Source organism: Macrotis lagotis, chromosome 7 (genome assembly GCF_037893015.1).
Source record: "Macrotis lagotis isolate mMagLag1 chromosome 7, bilby.v1.9.chrom.fasta, whole genome shotgun sequence".
In the NCBI taxonomy this organism is placed as follows: Eukaryota; Metazoa; Chordata; class Mammalia; order Peramelemorphia; family Peramelidae; genus Macrotis; species Macrotis lagotis.
The window spans coordinates 137,686,276-137,707,317 of NC_133664.1; the positions used below are offsets into that span (position 1 = coordinate 137,686,276).

The 21,042-nt window shown below is 32.1% G+C and overlaps 1 protein-coding gene across 1 annotated transcript in view; it reads right to left on the reverse strand.

Annotated features, from left to right (window-relative positions):
• Positions 1-21,042, reverse strand: part of CFTR (CF transmembrane conductance regulator) — a 230,398-nt gene that overhangs the window by 126,699 nt on the left and 82,657 nt on the right. Inside the window, exons 10-11 of the mRNA XM_074193848.1 lie at positions 20,673-20,855; positions 16,085-16,276 (exon numbers count right to left, since the gene is read on the reverse strand). Of these exons, the coding sequence (XP_074049949.1) occupies positions 16,085-16,276; positions 20,673-20,855 (375 nt within the window). The remainder of the gene's footprint in view (positions 1-16,084; positions 16,277-20,672; positions 20,856-21,042) is intronic.

Below are 21,042 nucleotides of genomic sequence, written 5' to 3' on the forward strand. Positions count from 1 at the left end.
AATCCATTTATGAGAAGTAATTAAGGATACTTTGCTTATTTTGCCATTGTAAATACTACTGAGATTATAAATGAGCACTTTCTTGTATAGGGAAATGAAATGAAATAATAAAGGTAGAAGGAAGGGAATTCAAGCACATTTTAAAAAAATCAGGCATTTTATAACAGTAATAGCCAGTTACTAATGTTACCTGCTTCAACTACTTAGATTGTTCATTCCTAGATTATTTTATTAATGTTTATCTTTTCTCTTTATTGTTTTATATAAAACTGTTTTATATTCATTATTAAATATTTAGCTTTGTTGATTACTAAGCAATCTCAAATATATCTTAAGAGTTTTGTTGGCTTTGAGTCTTTAAGAAAGATTTTCAGTTCCTTAAAGATAGTAAATTAGATGCCTTTAATACAGCCTTGGCTTAATAGAGATAGCAAGAAAAAATATTAATTCTTTAGAAAAAACTCTGTAAGAACACTGAGCCAAATTTAGTTTTAATACACTTGTACTATACATTTTCTTGAAGCAAATAGGAGTTGTCTCTAATAATTTACTAGGAAAATTGATCCTAAGAATTGACATAATAAGAAATTCAACTTAAGACCAAGAATCAAAACTGACATATGTGGGCAGAAGTGGGAAGAACTGTCAACAAGATTTTAATTGAAATTATTTTCCAGTGTATTCTTGGATGTTAAGGTTAGAACTCATATAGAGAGGCCATATTTTAAGGTAAACCATCCCCTAGAGGAACATTTCAGTGTTTAATAATGTTTCCTCTCCTTAGTCACTTAATTTAGATAGATTACAAAATATTTAGATGAGTAGACTCATGTAAATAAAACATACAATCCAGATCTTTAGGCATTTGCAAAAGCAGTTTAATTAGTATAGTTATTACCCTCAATGCTAGAGCCCAACAAAGGTCAAATGAAGTTAACAATTTAGGAAATAACTTGGCTACCTACTGTGGTAATGGGTTACTCTCTAGAAAAAATGCCTACCTCAAAAAGATTCTAGGTAAGAAAATTAATTTCAGATTGTAAAGTACTTGGGAATATTTAGAGAAAAGGTGCTAGAGAAGGTCAAGGTAGTATTGAAGTCATTGTATAATCAAGATTAACTCATGTTATTACTTAAAGGACTACAGTAAATCCAAACTACATATAGACTATTTGCATAAATATTTTTCACTTAAAAATAAAATATTTTGGTCATTCTAATAGTATTTTTAAAAGTATAAACAAAAGCAGTCATTTTTAAAGAGGAACTGATAAAAATAGTTTATTCTCATTACATTCAATTTACTAGGGAGCAAAGGTATTCAGTACTGTTAACCACGTTAAAAAAAAACAGAAAAAACCACCCAACCCTTTAAGGGTTGGGTGTTGTTTTTTTCTCCCAACTCACCATGTGCACTTTTGCAATATTTACTAAGTACATGTTAGCTTCCTGTGACTTCAGAGATAGGAAAAAGGCCATAAATCTCCTTTTATAATTGTCTTATCAGCCTTTGATTAAACTTTGACAAGAGAGTTACTTGGAATAAGAAGAGAAAAAAGTATATGATGGCTAAACATGAACTTTAGAAGTGAATACTTGTCTGTAAAATTGAATAAAGCTTTTTAATTGAGTTGTAAACCACTCAAGAGTTAGTAATATTGTTATTAATATTATTTGCTATATTCTGTGCTTTGTACTCTGAAAGATAACTTTTCTACTTGAAAGGCTCATTACTCATTTGTCTCCAACTCACAAATCCTCTTACCTATTTTCTACCCTAATCCTTTAAATGTGAATATTTCTCTATGGATGTGTATCTATCTGTATTTGGTTATTTTTTTGTATAATTCATGTTTCTGAATAGTTTTGACTTATAAAAGGCAATATTTATAATAGAGAAGAATGATTAGTATGTGTATTGGCTATGTTACTTTGGGAAAGTCATTGGATTTCTCTGGGTCTTAGACAATTTTAAGACCATAACTTGCAGAAGAACTGAGAATCTGCTTAGGTAATAGGAGTTCCCCTCACTAGAAGTACTCAGTAGTATCAAACCCAAATAGAAATAAAGTGGAAAGCGAGAGAGGCAAAAACAGTCATAAGAATCTCTGGGAGAATACATATTAACTATATATTAAAATTATCCATCTTCTTTTGTATATTCACTATTTAATTAAAATTTTCTCAATTCCATTTTAATCTGTTTCTGATTGCACTTAAAAGTATTACAGACTGCAAATTAAGCATTTCTGTCTATGAAATTATAGATGAAAAGTTTGAATTTTAATTCTATTGTATAGAATATAGAATTTAGTTCTATTGTGTAGAATAATCATTAAGTTCCAAAACCTTAACATATGATTGAGGATAAAAAAATTGCTGAAAATCAGTCTTTGTTGAGAAGTACAAAAATATATAAATGTCATCCTATAGAAAATGCAAATACAGTTATGAAACATGGTCAAATACATTATGCTAAATATAGGAAGGAGACAAGAAGAAACAAGACCAGGTTCTTCCCTTAAGAAGTTTTGAATCTTTCACTGAGAGGAATTAACAACTTAAATTAACAGAAGAAAAATTTGGATAAACTAATAATTAAAGTTTACAACAAAATTTATAAATTAGCAGGTTTTTCTTTTTGTTTCCCCTGTTATCAGTAGGCTATTATTCAGATTTTAACCTATACTGAATTTGTAACCTAAAATTGGGTATTATTCTGTATTGTATATTTATACTTGCCTGTGTTTACAGTGTAAACCTCTTCTAGTACAACCCCTTTATTTTACAGATGAGGAAACAAAGGCATAAAACTTTTATAGATACTAAATATCCAATTTGGAATTTTCAGCTAAATTATTTCCAAATCATTCTCCCTTTTCACTTGGGGAGGAAGGAGGATGCACACTCATTTATATATGTATTGCTCTATGAGTCTGATATTTGGAGAAGGGTACTATGAAAAGCATTTGACTTGAAATCAGGAAAGTTTCTCAAACATATGCTTGCTTATGCTTAAGCTAGGTGGTACAGTAGTTAGAGCACTAACCCCGGAGTCAGAAGGATTTGAGTTCAAATGCTACCTCAGATACTTAGCTGTTTGACCCCAGGCAAGTCACTTAACCACAATTGCCTCAAAAAAAATTATTCACTGTAGAATCATAGGCAAATCACTTAATTTCTCTAAGCCTCAATTTCTACATCTGTTGAATAATCATACATGTTCTGCCTAGTCAGTCAATAAATATCTGTCATGCAATTATTATGTGCCATCACTACAAAATGCTGCCTTTAAAAAAAGAACTAACTAAATCATAGGGTTTCAGGAAGTCTCAAAACTTTCTGAAGAAAAAATGTGCAATATTATTTTTCTGGAGTTGGTAGTTCAGGCATTTTTATAGTAGCTGCAAGGTTATAGTATGGGATATGATGAGTTTAGTTATATAAGTGAAATTACAAGATTTATATAGGGGGTAAAATTGCTTTATAATTAACAAGCATAGTGAAGAGATAAAGTATAAGGGTGTAGAGTTCCTGAGTTTCACTTGTTTTTTGTATTATTCCATTCAAGTTATTAAACTCCCAGTCTTAGGTTCTTCATCCATAAAACAGGGATACATGTACTAGTCTTAATGGGGTGATTTCTTTAGAAAAATACTTTGTAAATTGTAATGCATGATATAAATAGGAACTATACTGTTTAAATTCTTTCGGCTATCTTGTGAATTCATGAGAATGAGTACCCTGAATAGAACAGATTACAAAACATCCATGCTTTCTCATTCCTTGCAATTCTTGCCCATGTCTTCCCATCAGTCCCCCATAGAGAAATCTGCTTGAATGTCTTCTTTTTGAAGGCATTAATCATTTATTTACCTGCCTGTGTTGTTTTCAGAATAACTTTTTTTCCCCAAAGACGAGGATCCTTTAGGATTCTATTATGTCAAAAAGTTATTTGCTTTTGTTCCTTTTGAATGCTAATTTTTTGCATTTTAAGTATATTTCACAGAGATATTAGATGCCAATAAATTTTCATGTCCCTTATAACATTAACCTAATTCACAAATCTTTGCTATCATAAACTTCTCTTTTCTCATAAATAGATTTATATTTTGTCATAATGGTACATTCCCAGATATAATAAACAATATGAAGAGCAACATGACCATCTGTTATGATGCAATGAATATTGCATTATGAGGGAATAATATATTTAATTATTTCCACACTCTTAGTCAGACCTACATCATCTCTAATCTGGGTTCTCCTCCCTCCAATGTACCACTTGTCAGCTATTCTTGCCAGGTATGGTTTGAATAAAGAGTCTCTTAAGTTCTGCAATCTGGTATCTTTTTCTCTGAGTTCAATTATAATTTACTCATTTTCTTCAAGAAGTCTTTCCCAAGGTCTCCCTTACCTTAGTGCCTCCCTGTGAGATTATCTCCAATTTATTTTCCATATATCTTATTTGTACAAATATGAATATTGTATCCTCCTTGAGACCAGGGACTGTTTTCTATCTCTCTTTACATTTCCAGCACTTCGTAGAGCGTATGCACATCATGACAAATATATATAAAAATAAGTGTACAATATAGTCTCTAGAAGGATTTGAAGCAAGTTTGGTTAGTTAGGTTTAGAAAACTTTAATTGCAATTGACCACAATAGGAGGATGAGTTTAAAAGTTTAAAATTATTTTCATTTTTTAAACCTGGAATTTAAAGTTATTTTAATTCTCCGTACATGATGAACATATCATAATGATAATAATAATAATAATAATTTATGTAGAGCTATAAGGTTTACAAAATATTTTACCTATAAATTCTCATTTATCCTCATAATAACCCTTAAAGGTAGATATTATTATTATTACCTCCATTTTACAGATGAGGAAACTGACTCAGACAGAGGTTAAGTGACCTTCTCAGAGTCATACAGCTACTAAGATCACATTTGAAATCAGGTCTCTTTGACTGCAGGTTCAGTGCTGTATATACCTAACTGTTCATAAAAGTTAGAGCCAACTTTTACCTGTAGCTCCAGGATCAAATTAATATAAATAACTTACTTTAAATAAATATTTTTAAAGTATGTGCAGAGCACCATGCTCAATGAGATACAGGATTTTAATAAGAATACAGTTCCTACTTTCATAGAGTCTGTAACTGTAGCTGGAATTGTTTTAAGATCGTGGTTACACGATTGAAGTAGTGTTCTAGGAAGACTAATCTATCACTAGTGTGCAATCAGTCCGTGCTTATTAAGGATCTCAACTACCATGTAGTTTAGTGGTTATCAGAACTTCTGACCCAGATGTCAAAGTCAAAATTCATTAGTGTACTATCTGAATAATGGAATTTATTTTTCAGGACAGGTGTTTTATTTGATAACCATACAACTCTCCTTCCTGAAAGAATTCCTTTTTCTTGCCAATTTTCCTCCCAAATAGGATTTTTAAAAAATGAAACCTACTCAGCAGTGAATAGACAGACTGAACACAAGATTTAATCTTGTTCAAATTACACAGTAAATCTTTTGATTATGATAGTTAGAAGATGAGTGCTATGATTAATATTTAGTGACAGTAATCTTAAATTTCATGACCAAAGAACCACATTAATTAGGTTGACAACCAAATAATACCTAAAAGTTTTTGACAGCCCTCCAACTTCAAAAAACCCTATTTTCTTCCCCCAATTTCTTTCAAGTTTGCATGAGAATAGAACAGTGAATTGTCCCCATTTAACACTGGCTAAATAATACTACTTTTTATGACAAGATGTGATACTAAAAGCTCCCTCTTATTGTCATTTTGATAAAAGTTAATATTTCATAGCAAAGAATTTATGATGAGAAAAAAGGAACAAGGATGCAGGATTTAGAGACTATTGAGTTAGGAGTCACACAATTGAACGTCATTCTGTCACTATCTAACAATATAAATATTCCAACCTCTAATAAAACTTTCAAATAATTGTACTCAATGACAAATAAATCAAAAATGTGAAATGTTTTCATTCAGGAAAATTTATATCTCTCCACCCACTCCTATGATCATTAAGTATTTAAGTGCTGTGAAAAGATATTAGAATGGAACAAAAAATGAGGAAGAGAAAATTATTTCTTCATCTCTTGTTCCAAGTCTAGGTATTGATTTAAAACTCAGATGAACTTTGCCAGTCAAAATGAAAAATAAACTTTTTTTGCAAAAGTTTGAACATAGTGACAGATGTCAAACATTGTAACATTAATTTCTTTCCTATCTCAGGTTTCTCTTTCTTTTCCTTTAATCCTAATTTTTATATGGAAAATGACTAATCCATAAACATATTAAATACAAATGTGTAATTACAATATTCACCTGACTGTTCACTGCTGAGGGAGGCAAGTACGAAGGGAGGATGGAAGGAAATTGTATAACTTAAAAAATATGTATATGCATGAATGTTGAAAAACTTTCATAACATGTTATTGGAAAAATAAAATAAAATCTCAATTAGTTAAAAAAAAGATCAACTATTTCTTTCAAATTCTTTCATTTATTTCCAGTTCATCTTATTTCTTTTGCAAGCTTTCAATTGAAATTAACTCTTCTCAATGACTTTGATTTGGTGATTCCAACTATTTTGAAAGTTCTGCTTCCAAATGTAGGTCTTCAATGTGTATAAAATATCAGTAAAGCAAATTACTGTGGATTCAACACTAGTTCTGGAACCTGGAAGACTTGATTTGAAATGTGGCCTCAGATATTTATTAGTTGAGGAACTTTGGGCAAGTCCTTTAACCTCTGTTGGCCTTGGATTCCTCAACTGTATGGAGATAGTGATAGCATCCACTTCCCAAGATTATTGTGAGAATTAAATTCTCTTTCCTTCCACCTTCCTCATGTGAAATTATAGCCTAATAGACAAATGCCTAAAAACAGTGAGAGGTTAAGTTTTATACCCAGAGACACAGTTAGAAAACTGAGAGTTGAAAGTAGATCTTTCCAACTTCAAGACCAGTTCTATATCAACAATACCATGCTGCCTCTCAAGGGTAAATTATGAATTCAAAATACAAAAGTCTATTATTTAAGTTATCAAGAGATAACTTACATGGTTACATGTAAATTATCTAATTCTTCAGTTAACAAGTACTGCTCCCTTCATCTATATTCTCCACATGCATTCTATTGCTATGAATTGCATTTCTCTTCTGTCAAAAGAAACTTTATATCTACATACATTCAAATCCTATTTTATTATCAGCTTCCCCATTTACAACTTAAACTATCCCAATAAAGTCAACTTCCCCTTTATCTTGAACCTATTTTACCACCCTCACTTTAATGGAAACCTAGGACTCCCTAATTCCCTATTTCATTAGAGATGTTACCTTTTCCTATGTCCTTAGAAAAATGAATGATAATCATGATGATAAAAATAACTAGAAGTTGCATAGTGTTCTAAGGTTGTATATCATACTTTACATATATGATTTCACTTGCTACTCACAATAACCCTTTGAAGGAGGTAATATTCTTTTTTTTTCATTTTCTAAATGAGGAAACTGAAGCTGAAAGAGGGTAAATTGGATTAACATAGCTAGTAAATGTCTGATATGGAATTTGAACTCAGGTCTTACAGACTCAAAGCTCAGTGCTTCTTCTATGACAATGCCACCAAGCTGCCTAAGACTGATGAGACAGGGATCATCCATTATTTTGATCACCTCTTTCTCCACCAAATGTCACTGAACCATCGTCTCTATGCTCCATTATGTGAAGCTTACATTATCTATATGCCGAGTCTTAAGTAAGATAATGTATGCAATGTTCTTTTCTAATCTAAAGAGCTATGTAACTGTCAGTCATTTGTATTATTCTACAATTAGGCCTATTATTTTTCCAATACTTTATTCAATTTTCTAATTAATTTCCAACTTCTAAGATTACATCAACCTCTTTTTCTTCTATTTTCTACTCTTTTATTCATTCAGTTTTTTAAAAAAACTATCTAGACAGATTTTTCAGTACCATATAACTCATAAAAATAGTTTTGATTTAATCCCTTAAATGCTGATGCAGTTAATTCCATCCTTACAGGAAATAGAAAAAGCACTGATTGACCCAAACTCCATAGTATCATTTCTACCAGCAAGTAACTTGACTAATTCTGGTAGATGCTAATAAAAAATGAAATGGCCATGAGTGGAAAGAAAGAGAGAAGGAAGAGATGTGAGAGACACTTAGAATCTACAAACTGTATAATCAGCCTGTGAATGTTCAGCAGTTCATAGGAATATTTACCACAATCTGGGCACTAGGTTTTCCTTACTTCTGGAATAATCTCATGCTAAATGAGAGCAGTACAATTCAGTCTCTCCCTTCCAGTCCATGTATGTTTTATGTATATCACTAAAGTGATCATTTGAGAAGAAGTCTGCCTGGGTCAGCAAGGTGATAGAGTGGATAGAGCACCAGACCTGAAGTCAGGAGGACCTGAGTTCAAATGTGACCTCAGGCACTTGATAATTCCCTAACTGTGTGACCTTGGGCAAGCCACTTAATCCCATTGCCTTGCATAAACAAGAAAGAAAAGAAAGAAAAAGAAAAGAAGGCTGCCAAACCAAACTGTACAACTCCTTAGTAGTATCTTCTCCAGCTCTGACTGATGAAGTGCATTCTCTGCTGACTCTTTCTAGATTCAGTCTACATATCTCTTGCTATTGCATTTGCATTTCAAAGACCCTATTTACCTGTGGTCTATTCATCACAAATTCATGGAACTCCTCTATTCTATTAAAAATCCAGCCCCACCTCCTTTTCCCCTAAAAAAAATTATACTCAACTTTGCAGGGTTAGTTATTCTTGGTTGTAAAACTATCCCTTTTGCCTTTTGGAATATTGTATTCAACATCTCCTTTCATTTTGAGGAATTGACAGGTACCATGTGATCCTCACTGTGGTTCTTTGGCACATTGGTCATACCCAGAAGCTGTCTTCTTTGCCATTACTGGAGCTGGCTTTGCTTCTTCCTACCATCTGTAGTCCTATGGATGACTTTTTTGCATGATATTGGAGTCAAAAAATTCACTAATGTTTCTTACTAGATTTCTTGATCATTACTAAATCTGGTGAGGATTTCCAGCTTTTACTGGAATGGAGATATGGAAGCTGAACATTTAGTATCTAATTAGGTGAATTTTTGTCCAGAAATTCCCATGCCATCATTCTTAGCAACTTAAAAATCATATTTATAACCTTTTCTACATCTTTGGCTCTATCATGCATGACTTTGCCAACTTTCAGTCCCATTCCACATCAGATTCTAATCAGATTTCTTAATCTCTTCTCATAATGTATTATTCCACTTGAGATTTTTAATTTAGTATTCTGCCATTCAGGCCACATTCTCCTTGTTTTCAGTTTTTTATACTCTTCAAATTTGCTCTCTGTCTTCTTCTCCTAAAGCACTTTCAAAATCTTGATGCCATATTACCTCTTCATTTTTATCAGGATTATTAAAAAGAACATAAAGGGTTTAACTGTGCCAATGTTACCCAACTAATTTATCTTCCTTGCCAAATTCTGCATTCCATAATTAGTCACATTATCATTTGCCTCCCTATCTACACAAATTTCTTTTTAACCATGGATTTTGCTTTCTTCACTCCTTTTATTGAGGAATAACTTAGAACCTTGACCTCTTACAAATTTATGCTCTACTACACTGATCAAGGCTACTGACCAGCAATCCTATAAATCACTCTTCAGTGATTCCTAGGCTCACTTTCTATAGGGACTATTTCAATCTTTCCCTTTAATCATCTGACTTTCTTTTGTTCCCTGTGAGAAATATTCCATGTTTCTAATAAACAGCTCCTGGCTATTTTTATTAAACCCAATTCCTCATTTTCTTCCTCTTTTATATGACCTTTCATTCAAGTCAGGTGAGATCTCTTTACCAACCTCATTATTTCTAGTTCCTTTTTCATATATTTGTTTATGATCTTCTCCAATGATAAAATAGTCTTGTTATAAATATTACAATAATTCACACCCTAGACAGGTGTAATGGAGGGTGGAAAGTTTAGGGGGACACTTGTAAACAATGGTCAAGTATTTAGAATTTACTTGGATTACCTTTCTGTTTAGTGATGAAGAGCATTTGCAATATCCTTTGGTACTGAAGAAACCAATTTCAAACAGGATGACTCAGGATGAGTTTTATGTGATAATGAAATCCAGTTGAGAAGCTAGAATGTCTGATGATAAAAGTTCTTAAAGAACTATTCACACAATAGATTCAAGTAGACAATCTCAATTTTTTCCTTTGTAGTTTTTGAGTGAAGGAAAGAACTATTATAAGCTATGAGAGAGAGGAAGGGGAAACAAGCATCTCCCTTTCTTCCAGTTTCCATATATCCCTAAGCACATGATATCTGCTTCTTTTGTTTATCCCTTCATGATCTTAAAGGAATGAATACCTAGAAATAGAATAGACCAGTTCATAACTGTGTGAGCTTTAAAATGTTATAGGAGCCATTTTAGAAATTTTCCTTATCAACCAGAGTCTGCAGGAGATGCCAAAAAAGCTGGCAGTAGCTATAGCTTGGGAAGAGTTACTGCAGTAGTCAGAGACCCTCCTGACTCAGCCAAGCACTGAAATACCCCATCTCTTGGATGTTGTGGTATTCGAAAATGAAGGTCAAATTAGCAAGGGAACAATTCATCATTTCTCTTTTTAAAAAATCAAACTAGCTAATCTATTTTGTCTATTTTTGTTTTTAAAGATTTCTATATTTATTAATGCTTTTTCTGCTTTTTTAGATTATTATTTTGGTGTTTAGATTGGGAAGTTTTTAAAATTTTTGTGGGGTGTTTTTACTTGTATGTTCCATTTATTGATATTGTCTCTCTTTGTTGATGAAACTACATAGAAAGTCATTTTTAACATTCTAGACTTCTTTGCTTACATCCCCAAGAATGTAGTTTCTTTCATAATTTTCTTTGATGAAAATTTATATTGTTTCTATGATTTGCTCTTTTATACATCTGTTTTTTAGGATAGTGCTAATGTCTAAATAATTTTTCATCTTTCTTCAAAGATTTTTTGTGGATTTTTTCTTTTGTCTTATGATCAGTAAAGAATGTTTAATATTTGCATTTTTCTGTATTAGCTTATCAGGTATCTATTCTTAGTACATAGTGAATTTCTGGAGAGAACTTATATGCAGAAAAATATGTATAATTCTTTATATTCAAGTTTAGCAACTTTAATATATTTATTTTATGTAACTTTTCTACATTTCTGTTCATATCTTTAAATTTGTTATTATGTTCTTTTAATTAGACTTATCTAAATCTGAGCTGTATATACTGAGATCCCCAGTTGTTATAGGTTTACTCTTTAAATTAACTTTTCCTTTAAGTATTTAGGCTCTATACCATTCTGTGGAAATATATTGTGTCAATATTAATTCATTGTCCATGATGACTTTTAAGCATTATGTAATTTCCCATTCTCTTATTCTTCTAATGACTATTTTTATTATTGTGCCATTTGAGGTCATAATTACTAGCTTTGCTTTTTTGAATTCAGATGAAATATAAAAGATTTTTCTCTTGTCCCTTATTGTACTTCCATGTGAATTTGTTTCAAGTTTATTTCAAACTTATTTTTTGTATACAAAATATTGTTAAATTTTGTTTTCTAATGCTTTAGGTAATCTCCTTAATTCTAGAGGTGACTCCATCACATTCATACTTAAGTTTATGATTACTAATTGCATATTTCCATTTGTCCTATACTTTCCCTTTCTCTTTTCCTTCTGTCCTCTTTTTTTTGAAAATAAGAGGGTATCCAAGAAGAATGTGTTCAATACTAGTGGTCTATATTTAATGCTGTCTGCTTCCATTCTTTTATTACTTTTATGATCCCCTTGTCCAATCATAGGTTCTTACCCTTTCCTCTTTTCATTTTATTCTCACCTTCTAAAGATGGAATTTATAATAAGGTAGCAAGGAAAATCTTGATCTATTTCAAAATAATTAGCCTTGAACTAAGTAAAGGTGAAGATATTCTTTTCTTCCTACTCCTCCCTTTTGTTCCACAGGGACCCTGCTCTTAGGATAAAGAATTCAGCATACTGTTATTATATTTCAATTAAGTTTTATGAACTAGACTGGAAACAACATTCATTGTACTGTTTCTATGAAAAACAATATTAAGAATTCTAAACAACTGATTTGGAAAAGTGTTTTTAAACAAAAGACTAAATTAGTAAGTTAAGGATTTCTTATACTTCCTTTAAGGTACATTTGAAGTGCCATCTCTTCCATTAAATGTTCTAAAATTAATCCTACATTACAGTGCTCTTTTCCTTTTCTCTGAATTCTTACTATTCTTATGTATATAGTACAAATGCACAGTTTTTTCTATGTAAAGGCATGTATTTAGAAATGTTCCTAGTTGCTACAAGGTTTTATTTCCCCAATGATATAGCCACATAGTAGTTGCTTGATAGCACTTGTTTAGCTGAAATATATTAAACTGAACTCTTTCTGGATTTTATCTACATATCTCTTTCAAAGTACTTTACTCATAATGTTCATCAGTTATTCCATCAATGTTCATTTAAGCTAAAATTACCAAATGCCTTCACTGAATTAAGATATGGGAGATATGAAAAAAATGGAGCTTGTTTTTTTAATGTCAAAGTGATAAGAAAAGTAAAGCATCTGAGGGAAAATAGAAATTTTATAACAATAGAAGTGATGCCACAAAGCACTATATGATTATCTATCAAATGAATTTTATGGTTCATAAATGTTGGGAAAGTGGTTAACTATTAAACTGTAGAAGGGAAATATTGTAGTCATTTGTAGCAGTAAGAGAGATGTCATGGAAGAGATTACAATCCATGTACCTTGATGCTTGCTTTTCTTTTAAAAATGAAATTGTAGGTTTGCCATTGGATAATAAACTAGAGGGACAAAGTATTTATTAAAAATTTGTGCTTAATAAATTTTTATATTTTTTAAATTTAAAGGGACTGCCTAATTATTTAACAGAATGACAAGGGAAAATGGTTCCCTAATATATGTCATAGAAAACAGGAAAACAAACACATTTTTCTATCACTTTTATCATTAAATAAAAATCTCCATTTTTACTTTGCCAGACCTTGATGTCTCCTAACTTCCATGATCTGCCTAGCAACAACCCTTAGAACTCAGAATTCTTCCAGAACTTCTTTGAATATGTCAACCATCTACTTTAAGCAATATTTTTGTAAGTGTTCTAATTCCTGTTGCTTCTAACTAAATTCTGATATGATATCATTTTTACCTTGAAAATTTCTCCTCTGCTTCCAGGATAGGGCTGCCAGGTGTGCAAAACAAGAAAGCTACAGATTAGTTAACTAATTATTGAACAATTGATATACAGAGATTCTGTTGCTTAAATGTACTGGACACCTTTACAAGAACTAAAGAGATTTTAGTTTTACAATATGAACCAGTCCACCATTCATTCATTTACATTTTCATACACTCTCTACTCAAACTTCTGTTCCAATTTTTTGTGAAAGGTTATGAAAAGAATTACACCAAAGAAAAAACAATAAAAAATACTAAATACTACATGCTATAGAGAATGACTAATAAATAGCACCATTGATTCAAAGAACATACCTATTAATCTAGAAAGAATATCACATCCAGTATCTGGTCCAATGTGTGTGTAAACATCATTATTGTACTCAAAGATAATTAGTTGTGGCAAAGTCTATAGTATGTACTTCACGAGTTAGCATTAGTCAAAATCTTAAGATCTTAGATAATTTAGTGTTATGATTAATACCTAATAAACTTTCATAAATCACTTGTAAAGGCAGTATGTTGACTCACTTTAAATTTGTTTCTAGATCAAAGAACAGAAGCCAATGTCATGAAAGGTTATATAGCCATATGATCAAGGCCATTGATTGGGCTCTTTTTCTCAGTTTATTTTGAGACATCCTCAATGGTAGCCTTACGTTCCCTCTAGGAAATTATGTTATTTTAATGGTATCTCATAAAGTGATTTTTGGAATATCATAAAAGAATCTGTGTCCCATAAATGTATAAACAAAAAAAATTTGATTCCTTTGGTCAAGTGAACAAAGATTCCTTTCACCTTCAAGTGGTACATTTATTACTTTAAAGTTTGCTTATATATCATCCACCTGTACAATAGGTACATGTTTCTATGTCTGTAAGTTCCCTGAAGGCAGTAACCATGCATTCTCTAGCATGGTACATTAAAGACATTGAGGCCTTGAAAAAAATCTTTTGCTACTTAACAGTTTTATTCCATAAGTACTTTCAGTATTTTTGAAGGAACAGAAATTATTCTTCAGAGGACTGTTGTGAATCAATTTGTACAACTTAACATCCTATATAAACAAATGCTACTACTATTCAAAAAATTATTTATTTTTATATTACATATATAACTATAGCTGACAACCCTGATGAAATAGAAATAATATTAAAATGGCTATTATATATAAAATTTTTGTACTTCGGAAGTAGGGTAATATCATTGCATATTATAATAACATAATATTGATAAATTCAATGAAACTGGAGTAGCATGGAAAGATTTATATGAATTGATGTAAAGTGAAATAAGCTGAACAAGGAAAACAATGCACACAATGACTTTTGTGGCAACATGTATATTAAAACAACAACAAAAAATTAGAATTGAACTCTAAAATAATTATGGTGATGAAGGTACTGAGGTAGGAGACTATACTTATAAGACATTACACATAAATCCAAGTCCAAAGAAGACGCAACTCAATATTGAACCAATCTGACAGGCTTGTTAGATTTCTCAGTTTTTATAGAATCTAATTTCCAATTTTTGTCTATCTCTGGTTGAGGTATTCTCTAGATCATGGGAAACATTTATTTAATGATCCATTTTTCCTTTTCATGTTGCTTAAAAAAGACAAAGTGAATAATAGAGCACTAGGCCTGGAATTAGCAAGACCCGAGTTCAAATCTGACCTTGAACACTAAGTAGCTATGTGACCCTGGACAAATCATTTAATTCTGTTTCCCTTAATCCATTGGAGAAAGAAATGGCAAATAATTCCACTATTTTCCCCAAGAAAATCCCATGGACAGCATTGTTGTGCTATGATCCATGGGGTCAGGAAGAGTCAGACACAATAAATGACCAGACAACATGAAGATCTTGAATTCACTACTTTGATTATCTTGGGGATATCTTAGTGATTCTAGGCCTTCCTAAAATATAAGTTACACTTCCTGACTTCCTAGATAAGAAAAGTCATTGTGTATAAAGTAACCACAAATATCTTCCCTAGTTACCACATCTACATTTGATATAGACTCAACCCTGGCTCTGCTGGCAGTTTCATTGATTTGAATTCTGTCAATCTTAACTTGTTCTTACCAGCTCTATTTTGTCCATGTTGGTTTCCAAGAAGCAGTTAATGTTTGCTAAAGACGGCTCAACTCTTTAGGTGAGGCTTTGAATTTTTATTAGTGCCCTAGATTGGAACCTCAACCTATTTTAATTCTAGTAACCATGTAGCCAGTTGCCACAAGGCATAAGTCACCATTATCATTGAAATTTCCTTTCCCATGTTGTTCTCTGCAAGGATTTCCAATAAGTGAACTCCTCCTGTCTTAAAGGTTATATTCTACCACCCATCTGACATTGGTTCTCTGGCCTTCAGCTTATTATCAAAGCAGAACTGGCAGACAGGTAATGAACTCAATGAATGCTCAATGATCTAGTGACCAGACGTATTCATATCACTCTAGTATTTGGTAATGACCCATTCATAAGATACCATGCTCTTCTATTTCACCATCAAATTGGTCTTTTTAAGAATTCAAGTAGAAAATAGAATATGTATGTGTGTATATATATATATATATATATATATATATATATATATATATATAACAAATAGAGTAATAAATAAAAACAATTCCCACAACTAGCAAGAGGACCATTCCCCACACAAACTTCTTGAATGATGTGCTACAAAAAAATTCAGATAAAGACATACCTCCTCTAGTTGGCAGGCTTTGATGACACTTCTATATCGGTATTCATCATAAGAAACACCAAAAACAATATTTTCTTTAATAGTACCAGGCATGATCCAGGAGAACTGAGAACAAAAGGAAATTCTTCCACTGTGCTTAACTTTGCCTTCTGAAGGTTCCAATTCTCCCATGATCATCATTAATAGTGAAGTCTGAAAATGAAAACCAGCGGCATGAAACAGAGACATATGACTAAGTAAATTATTGACACATCCTCCTAGAGAAGTTATAGAATTATTCTTCATCCCCACAACAGCACTACATCTAAGACATTCCAAGCAAGAATTTTGAATGAATGAATGAAAAAATACATTTAAGTATTTGCTATGGACAAAACACCAGATCCAAGAGAATAGTGGAGCTTAGAGTGAGGAGCTTAGAGCCTAGGTCTGATTCTCTTAGTCATTTACTAGTTGTGAAATGATATATAAGTCCTTGTGTCTTCATCTGTGAAATGGAGATATTAATATTTGCACTACTTACCTTATAGAATTGTTGTGAGAAAAAAGTGTTACATAAAAATGAACTATTATTTATTTAAAGACATTCTAAGGCAATAGATGTAGCTGAAGGGAGTGAAAAGGAGAGGGACAGGGAAGAGAAGGAGAAGGAAAGGCATAGGGAGGAGGAGAGAAAAATTGTAACCTAGTGGATAGAGCTATTTTTAGAGCCAAAGAAACCTGAGTTCAAGATTCATTTCTGACACATACTAGCTATGCAACCACAGGGAAGTCTCCTAATTTCTCAGTCTTCTAGGCAACTCTGACTATAAATTGCAGAGTAGGTGCAAATCTACATGGGTAGAGGGAGTTTCTTCACCCAGGAGCTTTCTAAAATTGCTATTTAGGAACAGCTTTTATCTCTTTTTCTGTTGCTCAATAAAATGCTAAAAGGTTCTTTTGAATACTTCATGACTCTAACAAAGCTGCATTCTTTTATTCATAATCTTGACAAGTTCTGTCTCTAAGACATAGTCACATTATTTGCAGGGACTGCCTATCAGCTAATGCTTGCAACTAGCATTTATAAGTTCATCATTTCTTGAAATAATTGCCTGTAATTTAAATAAGGACATGTCTTATAATTTAGGAGTAATCAATAACTAGTAGCAACTTCTTTTGCACTCCATGACTGATACTAAAATACAGAATTAGCAAATAGGAAAACATTAGATGAAATATACTCTAACAATTTTCTTGTTAGCAAACTTTCTTTTGGAGTTCTTCTCTTTATCAAATTTTCACTTAACAATGATTATGGCTAGTGATTAAAACAATTAAAAAACACAAGTCTTCTTCCCTCCTCTCTCAAAAAAGGAGAGGGAGGGACAGTCTGCAGGAAAAATTATTTATTAGGAAGTAAAATCTCACTAGTTCTTCCTTTGCAAAATGCTGCATCATGTATAGAAAAACACAATTAGAGAGAACCTTATAAAATTATATGAAATGATAACATCCAATAAGCTAAATAATAACTAAAACCAATTTCAAACACTGAGAACATTTTTTTTAGGTTTTTGCAAGGCAAATGGGGTTAAGTGGCTTGCCCAAGGCCACACAGCTAGGTAATTACTAAGTGTCTGAGATCGGATTTGAACCCAGGTACTCCTGACTCTAGGGCCGGTGCTTTATCCACTGTACTACCTAGCCTCCCCTTTCTTTCTTTCTTTCTTTCTTTCTTTCTTTCTTTCTTTCTTTCTTTCTTTCTTTCTTTCTTTCTTTTTGTATTTTGTTGTTTTGTTTTTTGGACTGAGAACATTTTGATGACATTTATTTTCCATTTATAAAATAATCAGTTCTTCAAAATACTAATAACAAGACTAGATATGTGGAATTGTCTTTAATTTAGAAAGAACCATTGGGGTCGTCTTTCTACTTTAATTTTAAGTTTTAGCTAGCAGTTCTATTGTTCCTCATTCAACCACTTAGAGACATTTGATCCTAGAAAAATGCCTTTTCACAGAGAAACAATAACTTGAAAGCTGCTGTGAAGTTATTCAGTCTTTCCCAACATACTTTTAAGAAGTATGAATTCTGTATAATCATTGTCAGACAAGAATTTGGCCTCTAATTGAAGTCATTTAGAGAAAGAGCAAGTTGGGCTTATAGACAACTCCAATGTTCAATATTTTTTCACTATCAAGAAATTTTTTTCTAAGGTCTAATGGAAATTTCTCATTCATTTTAGATCTTTTTTTCACTAGTTCTCATCTAAGTTATGGAGAGGGATTGTTCATCAATTCCTAACTTCCTACAACAACTTGGGTACTTTTTCTATTGTGTCCTTTCCCTTGGATTTCTCCCTAAAGATTCTATATCCTTTACCACCTTCTCCAATGAAGGCGATTCTCCACCAATTTATTTTTCTTTTCTAATCCTTAAATTTCAGTGTCACTAACACTCTCTTCAGTCTTCTTTTCTCTTTGCACACTCTCTCCCTTCCTTATTTATCTGTTTATCAAAACTCTTCTCCTTCTTTAAGGTCCGCTCTATTAAAACCTTTCTTGATTTCCTCCTTATTCTCCAAGCTGAAAGAAGTTTTACCTTCAAATATTCTCAAAGTGCTTGGACTGGCTTTTGGCCTTTGCCTTATCACATTCCATCTTAGTGCATACTTATTTGTACATGTGGCATATCAATCACCCTAATGAGATTGTAAATTCCAGGAAGACAGGTAATATGTAATTTTTCAACTTTATGCACCCAATAGTTAGTACTGTGCTTTGTCCATGGCATACATTTAATAAGTATTTATTGAGCAAAGTTGGATGGAAATGTGACCAGTATTAATTGACACTTTGACCTTCTCTCTAGACCTGGCATGGAGAAGCTTTTTTCTGCCAAGTATCATTTGGATATTTATAACATCATTCATGAGCTATATTTAGTCAAACATTTGGTCAATTCACTCCTAAAAAGACCCTCAATACATTGAATTTTGAGTCTGGCCTATGGTTGCCTTGGCAACACCAGACCAATATGCCTATAAGCCAGAGGTTGCCTACCCTTGTTCTAGACTACTAAATACAGCTCCCTTAATTCCTCTTATTTTCTAACCTCTTAAATCATCTTTTTTTTATGTACTAATCTATAAAATTTTTGTTATTTCTGATAACTTCTGAATACTAGAGCTAATACTCTAGCAGGCATTCTATTTGCTCTGTGAAAATTAACTTTTCTATCTTGTTCCCATTTATTTCATCATTTATAAAGGAGGGGGAGGGCAAATAATTTAACAAGGCTGCTTAATTTAATAAAATAAGACAACTTAATTTATGTAATAGAAGCAGTGAAATTTTTTGTATATTTCATACATCATCAATTGAATTAATGTATGTTCAAAATCTTAAAGATGTTTTGTATATATATATATATATATATACACATGTATAAAAGTCTTCATGAAAGGTTAATATAGTTCACGCAAGATTAACAAGCTTAAGCTTTTGGGGCTTTTGGGATGCACTATATATATGTGTATATACATACATGCATAATACACACAAATCTACTGGTGGATCTACATACACACACACATACACACACACACACACACACACACATATATATATATATATATATATACTCCTATTCAGATGTCCATGCATGTACACATGTCTTTGTATGTATATTTATTAGCACTTTAAAAACCTAGACCTGTGATTTTATTCACATGGGGAAACTACCAGTATGGAAACTTCCTCTACTTGATATTGAGTGTTTAAGTGATTCACCCAGAGTCACGCAATTAGTAAGTGTTTGAGGCATATCTGAACTTAAGACTTCCAGATTCTAAGTATGGCTACATTTTCACCTCACTACATTTGCAACAACAGTTTCAGATCATCAGGATTGTTTATCTAAAAAAGCAGAAATTTCTGATAAAAGACAGTTGTTTCCTCAAGTCATCCCTTCTACAGATAATTTTTGAGTGTCTATTACATAATTCACAAGCATTATGGGGCAGCCAGGTGGCCCAGTGGCTAGCATGCTGGGTTTGGAGGCAGAAAGACCCAAGTTCAAATGTGACTTCAGACACTTAGCCACTTTGTAACTCTGAGCATGCCACTTAACCTTATTTGTCCCAGTTTCTCATCATAAAATGAATTAGAGAAAAAAAATGGCAAACCATTCTAGTATCTGACCAAAATGTGGTCACAAAGAGGTAGGCATGAGTTAAATGACTCAACAACAGCAACAAATATCATAGTGGGCATTGATGTACAGGAAACAAAGCAATAAAAGATAGCATCTCCCTTCATAGACTCCAACTAATATTCTACTTCCTAATAAGGCATTAAATATGGAAAAAGCTTTTCCTATAATTATTTAAGACCTATATGAGAACTTAAATTACTTAACCATTTATTATCAAAGAAAGAAGTTATGCCTAAAAGTTTCACTAAAAATAGTGTACTATGTTAAACTGCACATAGTGAACCACATAAAAAAAGAGAATGAAATATTAAGAAAATCCTTGAGTTGCAAAGGTAAATATAGCCCAAATTTGTAAATAATGTTCATAACCAAAATAATTAAGATATAATACCTTGCCTGCCCCAGTAGATCCAGCAACAGCCAATAACTGTCCTTTTTCTATCTTGAAATTGATATTTTTAAGAACAGGTGTACCAAGAAGTGAGAAGTTGCTGAAGAAGAGACCATTGTCACCACTGGAAATTTTCCTGTCATTATTGTTCTGTTTTGCCTTTACAAACAATTCCCCAAATCCCTGGGAAAAAAATACCCAGAAAATAAAAGACAGGCATATATAAGTTAATTATCTACCTTTTAACTTAAGTACTTTATAAGAACATAATTTTGCTAGTAAGAGGACTTGCTTCAATTGTATAGATTAGCACTTTTTCATAGATAATATTTTATGTCTGAGTCCACATCCCTCCCCCAAATCATCTCAA